The 22,646-nt window shown below is 38.1% G+C and overlaps 1 protein-coding gene across 1 annotated transcript in view; it reads right to left on the minus strand.

The window, feature by feature from the left end:
- The window catches only part of C2CD6 (C2 calcium dependent domain containing 6), a 122,490-nt gene that overhangs the window by 63,325 nt on the left and 36,519 nt on the right, over positions 1-22,646 (minus strand). The window contains exons 9-13 of the mRNA XM_052635993.1: positions 18,617-18,763; positions 9,409-9,514; positions 5,682-5,748; positions 2,139-2,182; positions 593-886 (exon numbers count right to left, since the gene is read on the minus strand). Coding sequence (XP_052491953.1) covers positions 593-886; positions 2,139-2,182; positions 5,682-5,748; positions 9,409-9,514; positions 18,617-18,763 — 658 coding nt within the window. The remainder of the gene's footprint in view (positions 1-592; positions 887-2,138; positions 2,183-5,681; positions 5,749-9,408; positions 9,515-18,616; positions 18,764-22,646) is intronic.

Raw genomic sequence — 22,646 nt, forward strand, 5'->3', positions numbered from 1 at the left:
AAGGAAGGAGGAGAAGGGGATGACAGAGGATGAGATGGTTGGATGGTATCACCAACCTGATGGACATGAGTCCAAGCAAGCTCCGGGAGTTGGTGATGAACAGGGAAGCGTGGCATGATGCAGTCCATGGGGTCACAAAGAGTCAGACACAACTGAGCAACTGAACTGAATTGAACTGAACTGATGAGACTAGTTTGTATTACTGGTTTCTCACATCAGTTTTCCTTCAGGGGCTTTTTCTCCTTTACTTGATGATTATAAGTATGGTAGTAATATTTAATATACTTAGACACACTTCTACTTGGAGACATCTGAATGCATTTCCAATTTATTTGTATTTAATTTTTATTAATGAATTTTTCTTTTTCCTAGTCTTATACTTCTAATATGATGGCAGATACCTTCATTCAAAGTCTTTCTTTGCATCCCTGCCTTGAAAGCTACCTTTTGATTTTGAATCTGGGGAAACTAAGCTTGTGTTCTTTCAAGCTAAGCTTAGACTTTTGCTATGCCTCCGAATTTCTGTTGGAGATAAATCCAAGTTCCTCCTTTTTATTCTACTTGGATTCATATGGATATTTTTCAACTTTACCTCTGATGGATATAAGTCACTTTTCAAAAGGCTTGGGTATCTATCTTTTAATTTTTCTTCTGGTAGAAAGAAGAGATTTTTCATTTTTTTCACTGGCATGGCTTCTTGTCGGTGTTCCTCTAAAGGTGGTATTTGGTTCTCCTCTGTTATTGACAGCCTAGGAATAGCGGACAGTGGAGTATCTGTTTCCTTTGATGGCATGTCAGTTTTGGGAGCAACAACACTTGAATCATCTTTACTTGACTGGTTCAAAGTTGGTAGAGTCAGGCCTTTCTTATCATCATTATCCAGTAACTGGAAAATATATCAATAAGACAAGCTACCAATTAATCATTACCAATTGAAAATATTTAAAAGTAACAAAACTGGACTTAAAATCATTTATACTTTTATTCTTTATTATAAAAGTTACCATCAATATTTGTAAATTATTACATTCCTTAAGAGTTGAGAAATTCTCTACTTGCCTGCCGCCATGGACTACAGAGATTATCCATAAAATGATCATATTGCATTATAAAGTAGTAGTTCTCATATACTCATATTTTATAAATCAGCAACATCTCAAAGAAGGAAAATCAAGGTGTCTGATATTTTACTGTTACTATACTATCACCAATATATCATAACAAAAGAAATTTTAATAGCAAAATAATACAAATAACAATATCATAAAAATCACAATTATATAATAAAAGAAATTTTAATAGTAAAATATTGCAAGTAATAGTATCATAAAAGAAAGGACAAAAGTCTGTTAAAACAAGTAAATTTAGCTGTATGAGAAGTTCCCTATATTGCCTTTTTTGTCTCTTCTTGGACTACGGAAAACAGTGTATATTGACTCTTCAACTGGTATTTGGGGAGCCAGTGGCCCAAGAATAGAAATCATTAAATCCTATTTGTCAAGGAGTACAAAAGAACCTTCTATATTTATTGGTTTCCATAGGGGTACACTGGCTTTTGGAATTGATACCTTCTGTAAAATTAGCTGAAAGTAAATAATACTCGATGGACGTGAGTCTGAGTGAACTCCGGGAGATGGTGATGGACAGGGAGGCCTGGCGTGCTGCGATTCATGGGGTCGCAAAAAGTCAGACATGACTGAGCAACTGAACTGAACTGAGCTGAAATATATTATAAAATATAGACTATTATTATGGAGATTGCATATTACAGGGAGTATATAGTTACAGAGAAAAAGTACAGAATGTAGTTAGGTCTGTGGCATCCATATCTGAGATATAGAACTTCATGTGTTTTTTTTTTAAACTTGTTTCCCCCTGGTTTGTAAACACCTTTTGTCCCCTATAGTCATATATACTTAAAAGTGTTACAATTTAATGCTGAAACTTCCCCTTTAACAGTATAATTTAACTTAAATGAATCACATAACTGTACAAATATTGCTTATCAGAAATAACCATGAAGACTAAATAACTTCTTGAGTGCTTTTTTCCTTCCATCTATAAATATTTTCTGTTTATAAATATTTCACCTCTTTATAAACAGTAACTATTAGAAGTTCTCTTTCAAGGTTCCTTACCTCACTTGGAATAGTCTCAGCTGCCTCCTTTATAAGAGAGATACCTGTTAAGAAATTTATAGAAGTATTTTATTATATATAAAATAACATTATGGATTAATAAAACATCATTACAATTTTTCTCAACAAGAATAAGAGCAATTTAAATCAAAGCAGCTATTCAAACATAGACACTACATTGTCATAAAAACAGGCTGATGAATCTCTAGGAAGATGGAGGAGTAAATGAACAAGTATAAAGTGAAAAAGTATAATATGATAAGACTTCAGATACATCAATATAAGACATTGAAACAGGCATATAATATTGGTTGTTCAGTCACTCAGTCATGTCCAACTATTTGCAAACCCATGGATGCAGCCTGCCAGGCTTCCCAGTCCTTCACCACCTCTCAGAACTTGCTCAAACTCATGTCCATTGAGTTGGTGATGCCATCCAACCATTTCATCCTTAGTCATTTCCTTCTCCTCCTGCCTTCAATCTTTCCCAGCATCAGGGTCTTTTCTAATGAGTCAGCCCTTTGCATCACATAGACAAAGTACTGGGGCTTCAGCTTCAGCATCAGTCCTTCGAATGAATATTTAGGACTGATTTCCTTTCAGATTAATTGGTTTGATCTCCTTGAAGAATGACACCACAGTTCAAAGTCGGAGAAGAGTTTTCTCTGACACCACAGTTCAAAGCATCAATTCTGTTGGTGCTCAGCCTTTTTTATGGTCCAACTCTCACATCCATACATGACTACTGGAAAATCCATAGATTTGACTAGATGGATCTTTGTCAGTAAAATAATATCTCTGCTTTTTAAAATGCTAAGTATGTCATAGCTTTTCTTCCAAGGAGCAAGCGTCTTTTAATTTCAGGGCTGCAATCACCATCTGCAGTGATTTTGGAGCCCAAGAAAATAAAGTCTGACACTGTTTCCATTGTTTCCCCATCTATTTCCCATGAAGTGATGGGACTAGATGCCATGATCTTTGTTTTTTGAATGTTGAGCTTTAAGCCAACTTTTTCACTCTCCTCTTTCACTTTCATCAAGAGGCTCTTTAGTTCTTCTTTGATTTCTTCTATGAGTGTGGTATCATCTACATATCTAAGGTTATTGCTATTTCTCCTGGCAATCTTGATCCAGCTTGTGCTTCATCCCGCCCAGCATTTCACATGATATACTCTGCATAAAAGTTAAATAAGCAGGGTGACAATGTACAGCCTTGATGCACTCCTTTCCCAATTTGGAACCAGTCTGTTGTTCCATGTCCAGTTCTAACTGTTGCTTCTTGACCTGCATACAAGTTTCTCAGGAGGCAGGTAAGGTGGTCTGGTGTTCCCGTCTCTTTAAGAATTTTCTAAAGTTTGTTGTGATCCACACAGTCAAAGGCTTTAGCACAGTCAAGGAAGCAGAAGTAGATGTTTTCCTGGAACTCTCTTGCTTTTTCTATGATCCAATGGATGTTGGCAATTTGATCTCTGGTTCTTCTGCCTTTCTAAATCCAGCCTGAACATCTGAAAGTTCTCGGTTCATGTACTATTGAAGACTAGCTTGGAGAATTTTGAGCATTACTTTGCTAGCATGTGAAATGTGTGTAATTGTGCGGTAGTATGAACATTCTTTTGGATTGCCTTTCTTTGGGATTGGAATGAAAACTGAGTATATCTTGGTAAAAATCATGAGGAAATAAAATAAATCCCAGATGGTTAGTGATAAGGTTGGGACTGGAAAAAGAGATTAGAATAAGGCTGTATATAACCAAAAAACTAGGACCTTTCAACAGAGGCTAACTGAAGCACTTACAAAATCTTCCTAGAAACATAAAATATTCCTAGAAATACACAGGCCTTCCCTGGTGACTCAGTCAGTAAAGAGTCTGCCTGCAGTGCAGGAGACCCAGGTTCAATTCCTGGGTTGGGAAGATTCCCCTGGAGAAGGAAATAGCAACCCACTCCAGTATTCTTGCCTGGAGAATTCCATGGACAGAGGAGCCTGGTGGACTGCAGTCTATGGGGTCACAAAGAGTCAGACACAACTGAGTGACTAACACTTTCACTTTCACTTTAGAGATAGAAACAATACATATTTAGCAAAGAAAAAAAGTCCAAAAGGGAAAGGGATTAAATACAGAGATAAAATGGAATGCCCAAGTCTAATAAAAACAGAATGCATTAAGGTCACTATTAGCTGCATGACTACTGTCAGCTCATTTTTCTGAGCCTTGGTTTTCTCACAAGTAAATCAGACTAGAGACAGTTTATCTTATAGGAATGGTAGAAGTATACATAACGTGGGCAACAACGTGGCTTAAAGCTTGAGCTCTTGGATCAGACAAGGTTCAAATAAATGGCTATGTGATCTCTCACTGACTTGATCTTCAGTTTTCTCATCTGTAAAAATGTGGATAAATAATAATAGCATCCTCAGTTGACTGCTGTGAGGACTGATTTATATAATCCAAGTAACATGCCTGGAACATAGTGATCAGTAAATCACTTAGCTGTAACTACAGGAAACTATTGGAATGCCAAAAGGAAAGAAGTCACCAGAGGATCCAATGGGACCTGAAATAAACTCCTAGGATAACTGAAAAAAAATAAAGAAAAATAAAGATAGCAACCACTAGTGAGTGAGAAAGGTTAACCTCCAATATGCAACAGTGATATTAAAGAGGGAAGCTATGATTCTGCTACAACCTAAAACTTGAGTTAAAGGGCAGATTAAAGATGAAATAGCTCTGCTAGGCTGGTTGATCCTCAGAGGTTAGGAAATGAATATACCAAAGTCTGAGGTAGCTGGAGAAGTAGAATTAGATAAATAACCTGTGGCAAAAACTTATAACAATAAATCATTAATCCACATCAGCAGAATCCAAGATTTTAAAGATAGAGTATCATGCATCTATTTTAACTTACTAAGTGAATCTTTTAATAGATTTGTCTTAAAGCTGCATGAACAGTATCTTTTATTAATTAAATATATTACTGATAATTTGTGGAGAAGGAAATGGCAATCCACTCCAATGTTCTTGCTTAGAGAGTCCCATGGACAGAGGAGCCTGGTGGGCTGCAGTCCATGGGGTCCCACAGGGTCAGGCACGACTGAAGCAACTTAGCATGCACACATGCACTGATAATTTGTATGACATTCCCAGATTTAATGCTAACTTTATTTCCTGTCCAACTTTTTCCCTTTTCCCTTTCTCTTACACACACACACCCACCCTCCACATAAAAGAAATCAGCAGGTCTACAGTTAACAATGTTCAACAACATACCTTTTCATAGACTATAGATAAGATTTAACTTTTTTCTTGTCCTTAAAGGAGGAAAGGAGTATCAAAAATAAAAATAATTCTTTATTGGATCTAATTCTTTTCTTTGGAGTGTTACAAAATAAATACTATATACCAAGACTATAATGAAATGTATTTTTATTCCCTAGCAAAAAATGAAATCTACTTAAAGCAGATTACTGGTTTTCTTTTTTGTGATATAATCACCCTGTTTTAATTATCTTAATAATAAATACAAAAGTAAATTAGTTATATAACCTGATGTTACAGTATCTGTAGGTCTCTCTTCCAATTGGCTTTCTAGTATCTCATTGATATTACTTTCCTAGAAGGAAAAAAAAAAGAAAACATATTGGAGAAATGTTTAAAGAGCTAAAACATTTTTCTCTGCCTTCATAACTTCTTTTAACACTTAAAAAATTATAGAAGACAAGAAGACTATGGGTTTGTGAGAAAAGCAAACAGTACTATTTTAAATAGTACTGTTTAATAGTACTGTTTAAATAGTACTAACACCCTGGCTAGGAGTTGATGTTCCAGGGAGAGGAGAGCCAAGAATTGATAGGGTTTCTGAATGCTGAATGCATGAGAGAAAAAGATTACAAGACAAATGACATCATGTTTAATTTCAGGGGGTGTAAGAGGATATCCCCAGGAAATAGATCAGTTGTTTACTGGAATTCATTATAGTCTATCAACTGCAAAGTGCTATGGATCTTTAAAAAATTTTAAGGAGAATTATAAAGTGGAGTGACCACTGGCTCTAATAAAATACTGACTTTTCAATGAGAACCCAAAATCCAAAGTCCCTTAACCGAAAAGTCTCCCTATTTCCCTAAAATGCAAATTCTGTATTAGCAAATGCTAACTGATTCATCTTATAGCACAATCCTGCCCAATTATCTCAGAGGCTTTGAAAAACATGAATATGTTTTAAAAAATATGTTTAATTACCATTTCAAGGCTGTGATTTTAGTTAACATTTTCTTTATTCACTGAAATCCCCATGAATCCTTTACAGCCAGATCAAAATGTATATATTAGATTGTACTTCTAAATATTAAGCCTTACTTATCTATCTGATAAGGGCCTAGTATCCAAAATGTATAAATAACTCTTACAACTCAACAATAAAAATACAAATAGCTAAATTTAAAAAATAACCAAAAATATAAATAAAAATTTATTCAGAGAAGATATACAAATGGCCAGTATTCACATGAAAAGTTGTTCTCATCATGGGTCATTAAAGAAATACAAATGAAAACTACAATGAGATACTACTTCAAACCCACCAGGATGGCTATAATTAAATAAAAAAAAAAATAACAAGTTTTGTAGAAGACATGGACCCCTCATACAATGCTGGTTAAATGTAAAATTATGAAGCTGCTGTGGAAAAGTTTGTCAGTTTCTGAAAAAGTTAAACAGAATTATGATACGATTTAGCAATTGCACTCTTAAGTATATACACAAAAGAATTAAAAGCATACATTTACACAAAAAGCTGCACATGACTGTTCATAGCAGCATTATACATAATAGCTAAAAAGTGAAAACAACCAAATGTCCATTAACTAATGAGTGGATAAAAAAATGAGGTATATCCATACAATGAAATATTTGGCAATGAAATGAAGTATTAATACATGCTACAATAGGAATAAAACTTGAAAACACTATACTAAGTGAAAGAAGTAAGTCACAAAGGACCATATATTGTATGGTTCCATTTGTATGAAATATCTACAACAAGCAAATCTATAGAGACATAAAGTACATTAGTTACTGTTAGGGCTGGTGGGGCATGGAGGGTTTGGAGGTTATAGGCCAAGAGGTATGGGGTTTCTTTTAGGGGTAATAGTAATACCCTCAAATTTATTACAACAATGGATGTACAACTGTATGACTATACTTAGTGTCACTGAATTGTACACTTAAAATGGGTGAATGGTATAGTATCTGAATTATATCTCAACAAAGCTGTTAAAAACTAAACCTTATAAGTAATCAATATTTACTGAATGTCACACTATCAGAATATGAAAGTATAGAAACTATGCTCAAAATCCTTCAAGCTAGGTTGCAGCAGTGTGTGAACTGAGAACTTCCAGATGTAAAAGCTGGATCCCGAGATCAAATTGCCAACATACACTGCTGCTAAGTCACTTCAGTCATGTCCGACTCTGTGCGACCCCATAGACGGCAGCCCACCAGGCTCTCCTGTCTCTGGGATTCTCTAGGCAAGAACACCAAGAGTGGGTTGCCATTTCCTTCTCCAGCGCATGAAAGTGAAAAGAGAAAGTCACTCAGTCGTGTCCGACTCTTAGCGACCCATGGACTGCAGCCTACCAGGCTCCTCTGTCCATGGGATTTTCCAGGCAAGAGGACTGGAGTGGGGTGCCGTTGCCTTCTCCACAACATACACTAGACCATAGAAAAAATAAGAGAATTCTAAAGAAAAACATCTGCTCCATTGACTGTGCTAAAGCCTTTGACTGCATGGATTACAACCAACTGTGGAATATTCTTAAAGAGATGGGAATACTGGACCACATTACCTGCCTCCTGAGAAACCTGTATGCAGGTCAAGAGGCAACAGTTGGTATTGGACATAGAACAATGGACTGGTTCCAAATTAGGACAGAAGTACGTCAAGGCTGTATATTGTCACCCTGCTTATTTAATTTATATGCACAGTACATCATGTGAAATGCTGGGCTGGATGAAGCACAAGCTGGAATCAAGATTGCCGGGAGAAATATCAATAACCTCAGATATGCAGATGACACCACCCTTATGGCAGAAAGTGAAGAGCCTCTTGATGAAAGTGAAAGAGGAGAGAGAAAAAGCTGGCTTAAAACTCAACATTCAAAAAACAAAGATCATGGCATCTGGTCCCATCACTTCATGGCAAATAGATGGGGAAACAATGGAAACAGTGATAGACTTTATTTTCTTGGGTTTCAAAATCACTGCAGATGGTAACTGCAGCCATGAAATTAAAAGACGCTTGCTCCTTGGAAGAAAAGCTATATCTACATCTAGACAGCATGTTAAAAAGCATATTAAAAAAGAAGAGACATTACTTTGCCAACCAAGGTCTGTATAGTCAAAGCTATGGTTTTTCCCAGTAGTCATGTATGGGTGTGAGAGCTGGACCACAAAGAAAGCTGAACACCAAAGAAGTGATGCTTTTGAATTGTGGTGATGAAGAAAACTTTTGAGAGTCCCTTGGACAGCAAGGAGATCAACCCAGTCAATCCTAAAAGAAATCAACCCTGAATATTCATTGGAAGGATTGATGCTAAAGCTGAAGCTCCAACACTTTGGCCACCTCATGCAAAGAGCCCACTCATTGGAAAAAATCCTGATGCTGGGAAAGACTGAGGGCAGGAGGAGAAGGGGATGACAGAGGATGAAATGGTTGGATGGCATCACTGATTTAGTGAACAAGAGTTTGAGCAAACTCTGGGAGATGGAGAAGGACAGGGAAGCCTGATGTGCTGCAGTTCATGGAGTTGTAAAGAGTCAGACATAGCAACTGAACAACAAGAGAGGGAAAAATAAGCAGTGTCTGATCATTATTTATTTAATTGGAGAAGAACTGCTTTACAACATTGTGATGGTTTTACATCAATATGAATCAGCCGTGATATACTTGTGCCCCGCCATCCTGAACTCCCCTCCTACCTCCCTCCCTACACTATCCCTCGATGCTGTCACAGAGCACTGGCTTCGGGTGCCCTGCTTCATGCACTAGTTATCTGTTTTACATATAGTAATGTATGTGTCTCAGCACTCTTCCATCAAGTCATCTCTCCCTCTCCTCCTGCCACTGAGTCCAAAGTCTGTTCTTTCCATCTGTGAGTACAGGGCAGCAAAGGAGACACAGACATAAAGAACAGGCTTTTGATCATTATTCTTAACTATCATAATTTTAAAATAAAACTCTATATATGAAACAATGCAATATGTTAATTACCTTAGGTTCCTTATGTTCTAATCCTGGGGTAAGAAGTCCTTCTAAATAGCTAGCTTTTTCTGCCCATGTACTTAGATGTCTATATTCTTTTTTCATTTTTTCCAGCCTAAAGAAAGAAATCAGTCACAGACTTAAAAAGTGACAGAAGAATATATATGGTATGAATCAAAGAACAACATATACAGTATGATACATTTATATAAAGTTCTTAAAGAAAAAATCAACAATATATTGTTTAAGGATACAAAGGAAAAAGAATGATTACAATAAAATTCAGAGTAGTAGTTTCCTGGAGAGGGATGTAATCATATAAGGGCATATAAAACACATTATAATATTGGTAATGTTGTATTTCTTAACCCTATATTGTAGATATCTAGGCAATGGTCTTATTATTTTTAAGTTATACACATATATTTTAGAAATTATTCTATATATATTGGTTTCATTATGTAAACAATATATACATATTTTTAAAATTATTCAGTACATATATATCTTCAGTAATAAAATAAATAAAAAGACAAGAATTTTGTTTCTAATCCAAGAAATTTATAATTGTCAAGAATTAAATGGAAAAGAGGAACTGTTTCTCAATTTATTTCATGAGGACACTGATCTTGATAATAAAGCATAACAAGGACATTACAAAACAGGAAAATTAGTTTAATCTCACTCACAAACATAGATGCAAATCTTACAAATAAAATACAATTTTAGTACAAAAAATCTAGTGGTATAAGGAAAAGATAATATACCATGAACAAGGTGGCTTTATTCCAGGAATATAGGGATATTTTGACATTAACAATAAAACATATAATTTACATACAATTTAGCTGATTAAAAGAGAAAATTAATTTGACAAAATCCCATGGCCATTTATGATTAAAATAAAAAACTCACAGAAAACAAAGAAGAGAAAGAAATAATTTACTTTATTTGGTATAAGACATCAGCAAAAAAAACTACACAAATGATGTGTTTGGCTTTTTAATGCTATGAGCTTTGCCATGAAAGATCCTAAACAAAATAAAGATATCCACTATTTATAACAGACATTAACTGGAGCTTCTAGCCAGCACAGAATGACAAGAAAACAAAGTTACGGATTAAGGATTGGGAACAAAGAAACAGCTGTTATTACTTACAGATGATTGTTTAAATAAATCTCCCCAAATGATACCACGATAAAGTATTATGAATATAAAAGTTTTATAAAACAAGGAAAATTCCAAGATGATGATAGAAGCAGTGACAGTATAGTTTTTGAATCTTCCCAAATATCTACATAAAAACTCACAGTATCTGGCCAGCATACCCCAAAACTTACAGGCAACATTTACAACAAAATCATGTGACAAGTTTTTCCTATTAACCCCATACACATAAGACTTCCATGGTATCAGTGAATATCTGGGAGAAAGCAACGGGTATAACAGGGGCATCTGATGAACGTGAGAATAAGTCATCCCCAAACAGCCAACAGGCAGTCACAAGAAAGCCCAGCCAGCCAGTTTGAGAATAGCAGTTGAAACTGGGAGGGTTTTGCTCATTCCGTTAGTGGATGAGTACAAAGGATTCATGACAAGAACTAAGAGGACTGGAGTAGTCTAACCACTGAGAATAATCAAAACTGACCAGCCAGGTCTCTGCTTTGAGACAGGGCTTGCAGAAACCTGGGTTTCTTGCAATGTAGGCACATTCTTTAGCATCTGAACCACCAGGGAAGCCCCACTGTATTTTTAAACACCAAATAAAAACTTCAGAAATGGGAGCTCTGTGAAACTAGAAGAGTTTTCTAAACCAAGTCTTCTACAAAAAATTCAGGAAAATAATTTCATATAAGACAAGCAATAGAGAATTATCAGGGCCGAAGTATTGGGTTGACCAAAAGGTTTGTTCATTTTTTCCCATAAGATGGCTCAAGCAGCACTTAGTGGTTCAGTTCAGTTCAGTTCAGTCACTCAGTCATGTCTGACTCTTTGCGACCCCATGAATTGCAGCACGCCAGGCCTCCCTGTCCATCACCAACTCCCGGAGTTCACTCAGATTCACATCCATCGAGTCAGTGATGCCATCCAGCCATCTCATCCTCTGTCGTCCCCTTCTCCTCCTGCCCCCAATCCCTCTCAGCATCAGAGTCTTTTCCAATGAGTCAACTCTTCGCATGAGGTGGCCAAAGTACTGGAGTGTCAGCTTTAGCATCATTCCTTCCAAAGAACACCCAGGGCTGATCTCCTTCAGAAAGGACTGGTTGGATCTCCTTGCAGTCCAAGGGACTCTCAAGAGTCTTCTCCAACACCACAGTTCAAAAGCACCAATTCTTTGGCGCTCAGCTTTCTTCACAGTCCAACTCTCACATCCATACATGACCACAGGAAAAACCATAGCCTTGACTAGACGGAACTTTGTTGGCAAAGTAATGTCCCTGCTTTTGAATATGCTATCTAGGTTGGTCATAACTTTTCTTCCAAGGAGTAAGCGTCTTTTAATTTCTTGGCTGCAGTCACCATCTGCAGTGATTTTGGAGCCCAAAAAAATAAAGTCTGACACACTTTCCACTGTTTCCCCATCTATTTCCCATGAAGTGATGGGACCAGATGCCATGATCTTAGTTTTCTAAATGTTGACTTCTAAGCCAACTTCTTCACTCTCCTCTTTCACTTTCATCAAGAGGCTTTTTAGCTCCTCTTCACTTTCTGCCATAAGGGTGGTGTCATCTGCATATCGGAGGTTATTGATATTTCTCCTAGCAATCTTGATTCCAGCTGTGCTTCTTCCAGGCCAGCGTTTCTCATGATGTACTCTGCATATAAGTTAAATAAGCAGGATGACAATATACAGCCTTGACGCACTCCTTTTCCTATTTGGAACCAGTCTGTTGTTCCATGTCCTATTCTAACTGTTGCTTCCTGACCTGCATACAGATTTCTCAAGAGGCAGGTCAGGTGGTCTGGTATTCCCACCTCTTTCAGAATTTTCCACAGTTTATTGTGATCCACACAGTCAAAGGCTTTGGTTACCTTCACTCAAAACAATTCTGTTAGACTGTATTGTGACAGTTGCTAAATAAGTATGCATTTAAACAATTATCAAAATTGGTGAACTTTTGTGTAGCCACTTTAATATTGAGGACAGAAGAAAAGAAGCAACATTTTCGGCATATTCTGCTTCATTATTTCAAGAAAGGTAAAAACACAACAGAAACACAGAGATTTGTGCAGTATACGGAGAAGGTGCTGTGACTGATTGAACATGTCAAAAGCAGTTTGAGAAATTTTGTGCTAGAGATTTCTTGCTGATGATGCGCCACAGTTGGGTAGACAAGTTGGAGTAGATAGTAATCAAATTAAGACATAAATTAATCAATATTATATCATGTGGAAGGTAGCTGACATACTCAAAACATCCAAATAAGCATTGAAAATCCACACATTTAGTTATGTTCATCATTTTGATGTTTGGATTCCACATAAGTTAAGTGAAAAAATCCTAGACTGTATTTCCACACACAATTCCCTACTTAAAACACATCAAAAACATTCCATTTTTAAAACAAACTGTGATGGGCAATGAAAAGTCAATACTGCATAATAATATGGAATAGAAAAAAGATCATGGGGCAAGCAAAATGAACCACCACCAACCAACCACCAAAGGCCAGTCTTCATTCAAAGAAGGTGATGTTTTGTATATGGTGGGTTTGGAAGGAAGTTCCCTATTATGAGCTCCTTTTGGAAAACCAAATAATGAATTTTAATAAGTACCTCTCCAATTAGATCAACTGATGGCAGCACTCAACAGAAAGCATTTAGAATTAATCAACAGAACCACATAATCTTCCATCAGGATAATGCAAGACCACATGTTTCTTTGATGACAAGGAAAAAACTGTCACGGCTTGGCTGAGAAGTTCTGGTTCATCCTCTGTATTCACCAAACATCGCACATTTGAATGTCCATTTATTTCAGTTTACAAAATTCTCTTAATGGAAAAAATTTCAATTCCTTAGAAGACTGTAAAAGGCACCTGGAACAGTTCTTTGCTCAAAAAGATAAAAGAGTTGGGAAGATGGAATTATGAAGTCGTCTAAAAAATTGGAGAAGGTAGTAGAACAAAATGGTGAATACATTGTTCAATAAACTTCTTGGTAAAAATGAAAAATATGTCTCTTATTTTTTACATTAAAAAAAAAACAAAGGACTTTTTTGGCCAATCCAATAGTTATAAGAAGAAGATAATACAGAGCAAAATGACATTCTTAGATTGCCGAAATACACAAGAAAGATATCTGGGAGTCAGTGAGCAGAGGGGGGACCCATTCTTCTAGAAAGAAGGGGGTTGGGTGGTACTGCCATTCAAGAGAAGACAGAGCAACAGCCATCCATGTCACTGGAATCCAAACAAGCTGAGGTTCAGCAGGTGGAGCTCAGGGAGCCACTCTGAGTGGAGAAGCTGTTATGATGATCTAGTTGTGTTTTTAAGCCAAAAATTGAAGAAATTTGTGCATTTCTGTCCAAGATGGTGAAAAAGCCTCTGAACTCATTCATCTCCTCCCAAAGATGCACCTAATCTACAGCTATGCAAGAAAGAAATCCAGAAATAGAAATCCTGCTGAAAGAAATCTAGAAATAGCTGAGCAACTCTGAAACACTGGACAAATGAAAGAAAACTCACAACAAAATGGGTAAGAGAGGCTGAGACACTTTCATCATAAACCCAACCCTGACATAATGCCATACAATTGGGAAGGAATCTACTTGAGGACAGAAAAGTTTGGACTCTACATCTAGTGCTCCAAGTTCAAGACTGTCACTTAAAAGACAGGCCCTGAAAACACCTTGCTAGGTCACACCTTGTGACCAGGAGACACACAAGGTTAAAAAATAAATAAATAGTTCTTAATGGGTTCACTAAGGGCTTGCCATACCTGTTTGCCCAAGGCTCAGCACAGTATAGGCAAATTTGTACATCTCCCAGTCCGTCCCCAAAAAAAGCCTACTTGAATTCTGTAAAAGCTTCTGCTTGAGGGTCAGGCCTCTAATTTAGTATGCTTCTAGGAGAAGGCAATGGCACCCCACTCCAGTATTCTTGCCTGGAAAATCCCATGGGTGGTGGAGCCTGGTAGGCTGCAGTCCATGGGGTCGCTAAGAATCAGACACAACTGAGCGACTTCACTTTCACTTTCCACTTTCATGTATTGGAGAAGGAAATGGCACCCCACTCCAGTACTCTTTCCTGGAGAATCCCAGGGATGGGGGAGCCTGGTTGGCTTACATCTATGGGATTGCACAGAGCTGGACACGACTGAAGCGACTTTGCAGCAGCAGCAGGAAACCAGGGAAGCCAGCAGACTCCATTATCTCCCTTCTCTCCTAGCCTGACCCAGATCGCCAGTATCTCCAAGGAAAGAGCTTGTACACACAGTTGGCACCCCAGATTTTGGGGCTGCCATCGGAGGCACAGGTCCCCAGATTGCCTGACGTCATAGTCAACAGGGTTTGCATTTTCTGGTCCACAGGACTACAGCACACAAAGAAGTTCTTAATGGGTACAAGAGCTACCAACCCTGTGCATATACACACAGACCCAGCACAGAGAGAACAGGAAAAAAAAGTCTTACCAGTTTCTCCTTGGAAGGGTTCTAACTACATACTTTTCCAGCATCTACCTGGGGGTTCAGCCTTCCAATCAGCCTGAATGTAGGTGCTGACTGAAGTCCTCCCGTTTGGGACACTGACAAGTCTTGACACACCCTCAAGTCTTGGGAGGGTCACTAAAAACAAAGAAGGTGACTGGGATAGTCACAAAGGTGTGAGGGACAACCAAGAACTTGGACTAGGCTGATAATAAGGTTCATTTCCTACATGAGCCCACAATACCAAAACTAACAGAGGTGGTTGTTTTATCTAATGTTCAGGAACCAATATGGAGAGTTAGGAAAATGAAGTAAGAGAGGAGTAAGTCCTAAACAAAAGAATAAAACTCCAGAAACATAAGTTCCAAACAAAAGAACAAGATAAAACTCTAGAAACAGACATAAATGAAACAGAGATAAGTGACTTGCCTGATAAAGAAATCAAAATAATGCTCATAAAGATGTTCATCAAGGTCAGAAGAAAAATTCATGAACAAAGTGAGAATTTCACATAGAAGCAGAAAATACTAGAAAGTATCAAACAGAAATCACAGAGCTGAAGAATACAATAACTGAACAAAAATTCAACAGAGAGATTAAGAACAAACCAGATGATTCAGAAGAAAGGATCAGGGAATGTGAAGACAATGTAATGAAATTCATCCAATCAGAGAAGCAGAAAAGAATGAAAAAGAGAGAAGATAGCTTAAGGAACTTATAATAAACCATCAAGTAGACCAATATATTTATTACAGGGGAACTAGAAGGAGATAGAAAGAAAGGGACAGATGCTTACTCAAAGAAATAATAACTGAAAACTTCCCCAACCAGAGGAAAGAGACACCAGATCAAGGAAGTCCAGACAGTTCCAAATAAAAGTAATTCAAAGGACTCACACTGAGACACATTAAAATTAAATTGCTAAAAATGAAAGACAAGGAGAGAATCTTAAAAGCAGCAAGAGAAAAACAGCTTGCTATGTACAAAAAAGCCACCATAAGACTATGAACAAATCTTTTAGCAGAAACTTTGTAGGCCAGAAGAAAGTGGCAATCTTACACCCAAAAGTGCTAAAAGAATAAAATGGACAACTAAATAAATCAGCCAAAGACCATAACAAGAGACAAAAATGTCATGTTTACTAACAAGACATTGTAAATCAGTTCAGTTCAGTCACTCATTCGTGTCCGACTCTTTGCAACCCCATGAACTGCAGCATGCCAGCCCTCCCTGTCCATCACCAACTGCTGGAGTCTACCCAAACCCACGTCCATTGAGTCGGTGATGCCATCCAACCATCTCATCCTCCGTTGTCACCCTCTCCTCCTCCCCTCAGTCTTTCCCAGCATCAGGGTCTTTTCCAATGAGTCAGCTCGTTGCATCATGTGGCCAAAGTATTGGAGTTTCAGCTTCAACATCACTCCTTCCAATGAACATCCAGGACTGATCTCCTTTAGGAGGGACTGGTTGGATCTCCTTGCAGTCGAAGGGACTCCCAAGAGTCTTCTCCAACACCACAGTTCAAAAGCATCAATTCAACAGCACTTAGCTTTCTTCACAGTCCAACTCTCACATCCATACATGACTACTGGAGAAACCATAGCCTTGACTAGACGGACCTTTGTTGACAATCAATTTACAATTGTAAATCAACCATATTCCAATAAAAATTATAAATAAATAAACTTTATTGAGGGCTTCCCAGATGGCATAAGTGGTAAAGAATCCACCTACACGCAGGAGACATAAGAGATGCAAGTTTGATCCCTGAGTGGGGAAGAACCCCTGGCAACTCACTCCAGTATTTCTGCCTTCAGAATCCCATGGACAGATGGGCTTGGAAGGCTGCAGTCCATAGGTTTGGAGAGTCAGACACAACTGAAGCAATCGAGCACGCATGCACAAACGTTATTAAAAGAATAAAACATATGACTAGGGGGAAAAGGGGTTTCTTGATGACTCAACTCAATGTTTGTGAATTAATTTATAAGTCCAGTAAGCTATGCATACACATAAACACTATTTTTAAAATATTCAAGAGTTCTATTTCTGGCAATGATAGAATAGGTTATTTCAGACAAACCATCACACTGGACAACTGAAAAAAACTGGACAAAATATTTAAAAATTTTTTGTTTGGAAGCATCAGTCAGTTATAAAGGCAGCAAGGATTTTCAGATCCAAGATTGCAGACAGAAAAGAAATCTGGAGACTTTGAGCCCATAATTTGGAGCCATTTTCCTTCAAGGTATTTGTGGTGATGAAGAGTTCAGAGCTCTGAGATAAATATGTAAGAATGAGGGAAAACCAGAGTTCAGACCCTGCTAAGGATGAGAAGCCATGGTAAACACCTAGGTTTTCAGTTGGGACCCTAAAGCGTTCTTCCCCAAGAATAAATGCCTCCTTAAATAGTGTACCCTGGTTGCCTCACACTAGTGTCACTCTTTTTTTTTTTTTAATTAGAGGAAAATTGCTTTACAATGCTGTGTTGATTTCTGCCATACAACAACACAAATCAGCCATAATTACACATATATCTGCTCCTTCTTGAGCCTCCCTCCCCTCTCCCTATCCAACCACTCTAGGTGATCACAGAGTGCCAGGCTGGGCTCTCTGTGCTTTATAGCAACTTCTCACCAGCTATCTATAGTAAACCATAAAAAGACTAATGTTCTTTTGTACTTTCTCCCTTATAATGAATTCTCACCCCTTTTCTTCCCATGTCAATGACTTTTTACCACAAACCCTTAAAAGGAATGAAAGCCCAAATCACTTCATTCTCAACTGAATTAAGATGATCTAGGATTGCTTAGTGTTCCTAGGCTAGTTGGCAACCAGATACAAATGTATTGATATATTATCTGTAAAAAATATATAATCAAGATCCTCAAAGCAGTTCTACAGATTTTCAAATACAATCTTTGGCACTTGATAAAAACAACTAGACATGTGAGAACAGAAAATATGACTAAAAACTATGACAAGATAAACCAACAACAGAAACAGACTTTTAGGAAATCCAAATAATCAAGTTATCAGGGATGAACTTGGAAATAACAATGATTATTATGTTCAAAGAACTAAAAGATAAGATTGAGGATTTTGGCAGAAAAGTGGCACTATGAAATAAATTATGAAAATTCCATAACTGAAAAGGAAATAACTGAAATTAAGAATTCAGTTGGCTTAACAACAGATAAAGAACACAGATTCAATGATTATAAGATAATCAGAAGAAATACCTAAAGCATAGAGAAAGAAAGATAGGAAATGTAGAAAAGACCATAAGAGACCTATAAAATATACTGTTGAGTGAAGAGGCAGAGCAAATATTGTACTTTCTCCCTTATAATGAATTCTGACCCCTTTTCTTCCCATGTCAATGACTTTTTACCACAAACCCTTAAATATGCTAAAGTAAAACTCTGGAATAACCTCTGGGCATATGAAATATCACCATGATGAAGTTTTCTGGACCAATAGCAAGCCCATGTCTCAAAGGAAAAAATTAATATATACATAATACATAAATAAGATGAAAACTTTGTTTTGTTATGGTTTTTTACCTTTCCCGGGGTTGTTGCTGAAGTTTTTCAAGTTGCACGACAGCTGGCTGGTTGGACTGGGATGCTGTAGCTGGCGCCCCAACAGTAACATTCAGGTCTGGGGATAAGAATGCTGGATATGCTATTGGCTGTGGTATAATAACATTTCTGGAAAATGGTAATAAAATTAAATATCAAAATTATACAAAAGTACTCTTCTAAAATAAATGTTAGCTACTACTTTTGAATCATTCTCTGTTTTAAACTGTAAGCTCACATATCCACATTGGACCGCTGGAGAACAGAGCTAAGAAAGAGGAAGTCAGAAATACTGAGAGACTGGCCTTTTGAGTACTCCTACTACTAAGATTTCGGAGAAGGCAATGGCACCCCACTCCAGTATTCTTGCCTGGAGAATCCTAGGGACGGGAGAACCTGGTGGGCTGCCGTCTATGGGGTCGCACAGAGTCAGATACGACTGAAGCGACTTAGCAGCAGCAGCAGCAACAGCAGCAACTACTAAGATTATGGATAGCAATGATGAGAAAGGAGAGAAGGATCTGAAGTTCTAAGGAGATGTAGAAAGTATTTGAGCCCAGATTTCTCTCCTTATCTCTAGGTTCAAATCTTTATGTCATGGCCCAGTCAAGTGGACACAAAAATTAACCATCACAAGTTCATCCCCTTGTCAACTTGGCACCCACAAACATCTCCTTACAGCATGCTTTATTTACAAATGAGAAAATAAAAAGGTCATAATTCACCTTACATGATACAACTCTCCTTCATACATACAGCCAAAAACTCTAGCTCCTTCCCTGTAAGAGGACGTAAAGTCCTTGGGTGATGTTTACTCTCTGCTTAATATCCTGAAACTTAAATAACTATGACATAAGGTTATATATATACATAAATTTTCTTCCCAGGTTACTGAGTAAATTGGCCAGAGCAGCATACCCAGGGGAATATGTTGTCTCCAAAACTCAAGAATCCCAATAGGTGGTATGTCTCTTTTTTGGTTGTAGGAGAGCCCAGACACAATAACTTACCCTTCACCTCAGCAGGAATATCTTAACAAGCCACATGTCTGGATCCCTAAAATTTCGCTTTAGTAGTAAAAATGTGTCAGAGTTGCTCAACAGTGTTCAACTCTTTGCAACCCCATGGACTTGTAGCCCACCAGGCTCCTCTGTCCATGGAATTCTCCAGCCAAGATTACTGGAGTGGGTAGCCACACCCTTCTCCAGGGGATCTTTCCAACCCACAGACTGAACCCAGGTCTCCTGCATCACAGGTAGATTTTTTTAGCATCTGAGCCACCAGGGAGCTGGAAAGTCTTCAAATTTTATCAGACTTACATTGAGGTAGAAAGCCCTCGAATTTGATTAACATTTCCCATCCTCTGATATGCAAATATCTTACCAATAGGTCTACAGTAGTGCTGCTCACTAGGTCAAATCAGCATGTCATCACTGGAAGGGACAGTGTATACCTTATATAAGAGAAAGTAATCAAGAGTCTTGTCTACTAAATTATAGAGTTGGGAAGAGATATATCTCTGAGGTAGGACAGTGAAGGTGTACTACTGGTCTTGCCTGTAAAAAGAAAACTGTTATGGATGGTCTTTATTAGCAAATATGGAGAAAAAAAGCATTTGTCAAATCAAGAGTTGCAGGCCAGGTACTGAAGATGTGTTAATTTACTCAAGCAATAAAACCACATCTGGTACAGCAGTTGCATTTGGAGTCACCACCTGGTTAAGCTTACAATCATCTACTGTCATTCTCCAAGATACATCTGTCTCAGCACAGGCAAGATACGTGAGTTGAATGGGGATGTGATGGGAACCACCATCTCTGCATCTTTCAAGTCCCTATGGTGGCACAAATCTCTGCCATCCCTCCAGTAATATGGTATTACTTTTGGTTTACCATTGGAACCTCTAGTGACTTCCATTTGGTCTCTCCCACTGTAACATCCCTCATTTCAAGCGAGGTATTCACCAACTGCTGAATATGTCTATTTATGCATTCTAGAACTGAGGAAATAACTACAGGATGGATTTGGGGGCCAACTGGGTCCCCTGTGAGATGAATCAGAGTTAAAACTTCCTGGACCACCTGATCTCCCTAAGCCACTATTCTAAGTGGTAGACAACAGTGACATTTTGTTGTTCAGCTGCTCAGTTGTGTCTGACTCTTTGCGACCCCGTGGACTGCAACATGCCAAGCCTCCATGTCTTTCACCATCTATCAGAGCTTGCTCAAATTCATGTCCATTGAGTCAGTGATGCCATTCAAAAATCTTGTCCTCTGTTGTCCCCTTCTCCTCCTGCTTTCAATCTTTCCCAGTATCAGGGTCTTTTCCAGTGAGTCAGTTCTTCACATCTGGTGGCCAGAGTATTGGGGTTTCAGCTTCAGCATCAGTCCTTCTAATGAACATTCAGGATTGATTTCCTCTAGAATTGACTGGTTTGATCTCTTTGCAGTCCAAGAGACTCTCAAGAATCTTCCCCAATACCACAGTTCAAATCCATAAATTCTTCGGCACTCAGCTTTCTTTATGGTCCAACTCTCACATCCATACATGACTACTGAAAAACCATAGCTTTGACTAGATGGACATTTGTGGGCAAAGTGATGTATCTGCTTTTTCATATGCTGTCTAGGTTGGTCGTAGCTTTTCTTCCAAGGAGCAAGAGTCTTTTAATTTCATGACTGCAGTCAGCATCTGCAGAGATTTTGGAGCCCAAGAAAATAAATTCTCTCCATTGTTTCCCCATCTATTTGCCATGAAGTGATGGGACTGGATGCCATGATCTTCATTTTTCTAATGTTGAGTTTTAAGCCAGCTTTTTCACTCTCCTCTTTCACTTTCATCAAGAAGCTCTATAGTTCCTCTTCGCTTTCTGTGAAGGGGAAGGGTGGTGTCATCTGCATTTCTGAGGTTACTGATATTTCTCCTGGCAATCTTGATTCCAGCTTGTGCTTCATCCAGCCCGACATTTCACATGATGTATTTTGCATATAAGTTAAATAAGCAGGGTGACAATATACAGCCTTGACATACTCTTTTCCCAATTTGGAACCAGTCTGTTGTTCCATGTCTGGTTCTAACTGTTGCTTCTTGGCCTGCATACAGGTTTGTCAGGAGGGAGGTAAGGTGGTGTGATAGTCCCATCTCTTGAATAATTTTCCAGTTTGTTGTGATCCACACAGTCAAAGGCTTTAAATGAAGCAGATGTTTTTCTGGAATTCTCTTGCTTTTTCTATGATCCAATGGATGTTGGCAATTTCATCTTTGGTTCTTCTGCCTTTTCTAAATCCAGCTTGAACATCTGAAAGTTCTTGGTTCACGTATTGTTGAAGCCTAGCATGGAGAATTTTGAATATTACTTTGCTAGCATGTGAGATGAGGGCAACTGTGCGGCAATTTGAACATTATTTGGCATTGCCTTTCTTTGGGATTGGAATGAAAACTGACCTTTCCCAGTCTTGGGGCCACTGCAGAGTTTTCCAAATTTGCTGGCATATTGGGTGTGGCATTTTCACGGTATCATCTTTTATGATTCAGGTTACTTTTGTTCACTTGATCTAGAACTTCAGTGCTAATACAGATCAAGCAAGAATTTAGTAGACTTCCTGTATATTCTGTTTCCAGGAATATCATGATCGACTATCCAGTGCCGTGGTTCTGCATGAGACAGACTATTCTGCTGCTTCGACTCTGCTGTCCAGCACTGTACCCACACCTACCTTGTGACTCTGGGATCCAATTCCTCCCAATTCATTTAGGTTTTTCATTCTGGTGACTGCAGTTCCCACTGCAAGGTCTACTCAGAGAAGAGCAATCACAGGGATCTGCAAGGGTGGGGATTCCCTCACAAACTTTTTTCTCAGCTTCATAAAAATCAGTGTGCCTTCTGCAGCCTCTCAGAATAAGTAGGTCTTAAATGACAAATCCTCTCTAACACTATAATCTCCCTAAACCTCTGAATCCCTTCCTCTACATTAAACTAAACTAGGTCTGGTTTTTCAACTCACTCATAGTG

Source organism: Budorcas taxicolor, chromosome 2 (genome assembly GCF_023091745.1).
Source record: "Budorcas taxicolor isolate Tak-1 chromosome 2, Takin1.1, whole genome shotgun sequence".
NCBI lineage: Eukaryota > Metazoa > Chordata > Mammalia > Artiodactyla > Bovidae > Budorcas > Budorcas taxicolor.